The 2,392-nt window shown below is 54.7% G+C and overlaps 1 protein-coding gene across 1 annotated transcript; it reads right to left on the bottom strand.

Moving 5' to 3' along the window:
• Positions 1 to 6: 6 nt before the first annotated feature.
• LOC108577903 (cysteine sulfinic acid decarboxylase-like) lies at positions 7 to 2,348 on the bottom strand. The gene is made up of 8 exons (XM_017941128.1): positions 2,004 to 2,348; positions 1,753 to 1,937; positions 1,384 to 1,678; positions 1,133 to 1,321; positions 982 to 1,046; positions 710 to 899; positions 474 to 643; positions 7 to 408 (listed from the first exon to the last, which is right to left on the bottom strand). Exons 1-8 carry the CDS (start codon positions 2,136 to 2,138, stop codon positions 162 to 164), a joined length of 1,476 nt encoding a protein of 491 aa, XP_017796617.1. The 5' UTR covers positions 2,139 to 2,348; the 3' UTR covers positions 7 to 161.
• Between the last annotated feature and the right edge of the window lie 44 nt (positions 2,349 to 2,392).

The raw sequence follows: 2,392 nt of genomic DNA, 5'->3' as shown, positions 1-2,392 counted from the left end.
CCGAAAATCCTTCTTCCGAGCGTGGCAACGTATCGCGCGACTACAATAAAGGCAACGATAAACGCCCGCAAGGATCGCTCTCTTTTTCTCTCTCTCTCTCTCCCTCTCTTTTAATAGGTGAATTAATATTCAAAGTGTATCGCGGCGATACATTCATCCGTTTACAAATCGGCCGCCAGCTGTTCGATCTTCTCGAGCACGTAATCCATCGAGGCCTCGGTGGGTGGAGGTTGACAGGTCACCACCATGCGGAAAAAGTTACCCAGGTTCGCGTGGGAGAGCGGCGAGTAACCGACCATCAGCGAACCCTCGAGCATCATACGTTCCTTCACTTTCGCCGTAATCTCGTACAGCTTGTTCCACCAATCCTGAGTCTCCGTTTCACCCCGCATGCTAGGCGGCACGTACCTGCAACGTGTACCGATCGAACCGAGAGAACCTTTGGAAACGGGTTACGGGAGAAGCAAACCCACCAGAAGCAAACGTTGCAGCCTTCGTATCGGGGAAGAACCAGCCGATATCCTTCGCGATGTTCAATCCGACCGAAAAAGTATTCCGCCGCGTGCATTGCACGCTCGACGGACTCGCAGAGTCCTTTGGTTCCCCGTGCCTTCCACATCAGCCAAAACTTGTAACCGTCCACCTGGAACCGGCGAGAAAAAGCTGAAAGTAAGCACTCTGCAGCCGGTAAGAGAGAAGAAAGAAATACCTTTCTCCCACATTGCATGCTTTTATCGCCCGTGTCCCAGGACACGTCGTAGTGCTTGTCCTGTTGAAACAGGTACCGCGCTCCTGCGCAATTCACCTCGTGCAGAGCCTTCTTACCTTTGACCAGGAACAACGAGCATTGTAACGGAACGCCGAGCATCTTGTGCGGATTCCACGCGACGGAATTCGAGCTGCATCGATCGTACGATCACTACGATTTTACTATCAACGGTTACAGCGCGATAAAAGAACAAGAGAGAGGTCGCTACGTACAGTTCGATTCCCCTCAATCGGTCGCGGTACCTTTCCGAGAGCAGCAACGTGCCGCCGAGGCAGGCCTGTAACAACGCGAATCGTTCGAATTACTCGTCGAAAGCTCCTCTCTCCCGCGGCTTAATCCCCCCCTCGTCATACTTGTACGAACGTCAACGTGTAACCATAGATTCTCCTCGCGGCAGACGGCCGCGATTTCCGGCAGCGGGTCGAACGATCCGAGGACCGTGGTGCCGCAGGTTGCGTTCACGAAGAACGGTAACTGTCCCCTTCGCCTCGCTTCCGCTACGCCTGCCTTCAGCTCGTCCGGTCTCATACGGCCCAGCTCGTCGCACTTCACCTGCCGAACCAAGTCCAAGTCGAATCCAGAATCGGTAAAAACGCGAATCGAGGAGAGCCTACCTTGTACACTTGATCGGTTCCCAGGCCCAGCCAGTGAGCACCCTTCGAGATCGAATAGTGGCCCGCCTCGCTGGTGAAGCAGGCCAACGGCGGAAGCCCCGCGAGTCCCTTCGTCTTCACCTCGGGTACCGCCTTGTATCTCGCCATTACCATGCCGTACATATTCGAGACGCTACCACCGGGACAGAGAATACCGTCTCCCTCTGGCATCGGGGGGTATCCGACCAACTCCAAACATTTCTCCATCATCTGCCGCTCCATCAGAGTAAACACCGGAGCCACCTCGTACGTGTACCTGTACGAGCGCAGAATTAGTCGCGGACTGTTGGCGAAACGGTCGAACAAAGAGAAGAAATTTCGGAAACTCACTGGCTCGTGTTAAGTACATCGGTCAACCAGGATCCAACCAGGCCGTATTCGTCGACGCCGGCGTACAGTTGATTGTGAAAGTGCGGGCTAAACGTTTTCACGGAGTACCGAATCGTTTGCCGTATCGCCGTGTCGATCTCCTCTTTGCTGGCTGGTTCCTCGGTCAGTTCGATCGGCAGTTGTTCCTACGCGAGAAACGAGGTCAACGACTCTTGGAATATCAACTAGAGAGCAGACCTGTTGTAACATACCTCGAGCTGTTTCGGATGAACGAAACGCAGGATAGGCTCGGTGCCCGTGCAATCGAACACGTTCTCCTGCTCGAGAACGTCGAGTAGCCCCCTCAGCAGCTCGATCCTCGCCTTGGTGGATGTTGACGCGTCCATTGCGTATCGTCAACTGTACCCTAACTGTGGAAACGGTTAGGTCGCGGCCGAGTCTGTCCCCCCCCACCTGGGTTCTTGCTTCTTTCTCGCTTCCCCGACCGATATCGCGATCGTTCACGGCCGGAAATTCTCGCGCAATCGACCAACGGAGACGATCCCCCCACCCCACACACACTCACGTTTTTAACGGGTCGACTAGTCGCGGAAACGCGAACAGATTAAGCAGACTCGGAGCAGATAAAACCGAACGAAGC

This window comes from Habropoda laboriosa, unplaced genomic scaffold, assembly GCF_001263275.1.
Source record: "Habropoda laboriosa isolate 0110345459 unplaced genomic scaffold, ASM126327v1 scaffold801, whole genome shotgun sequence".
NCBI classification, from domain to species: domain Eukaryota; kingdom Metazoa; phylum Arthropoda; class Insecta; order Hymenoptera; family Apidae; genus Habropoda; species Habropoda laboriosa.
This window is presented reverse-complemented; position numbering and strand designations above follow the sequence as displayed.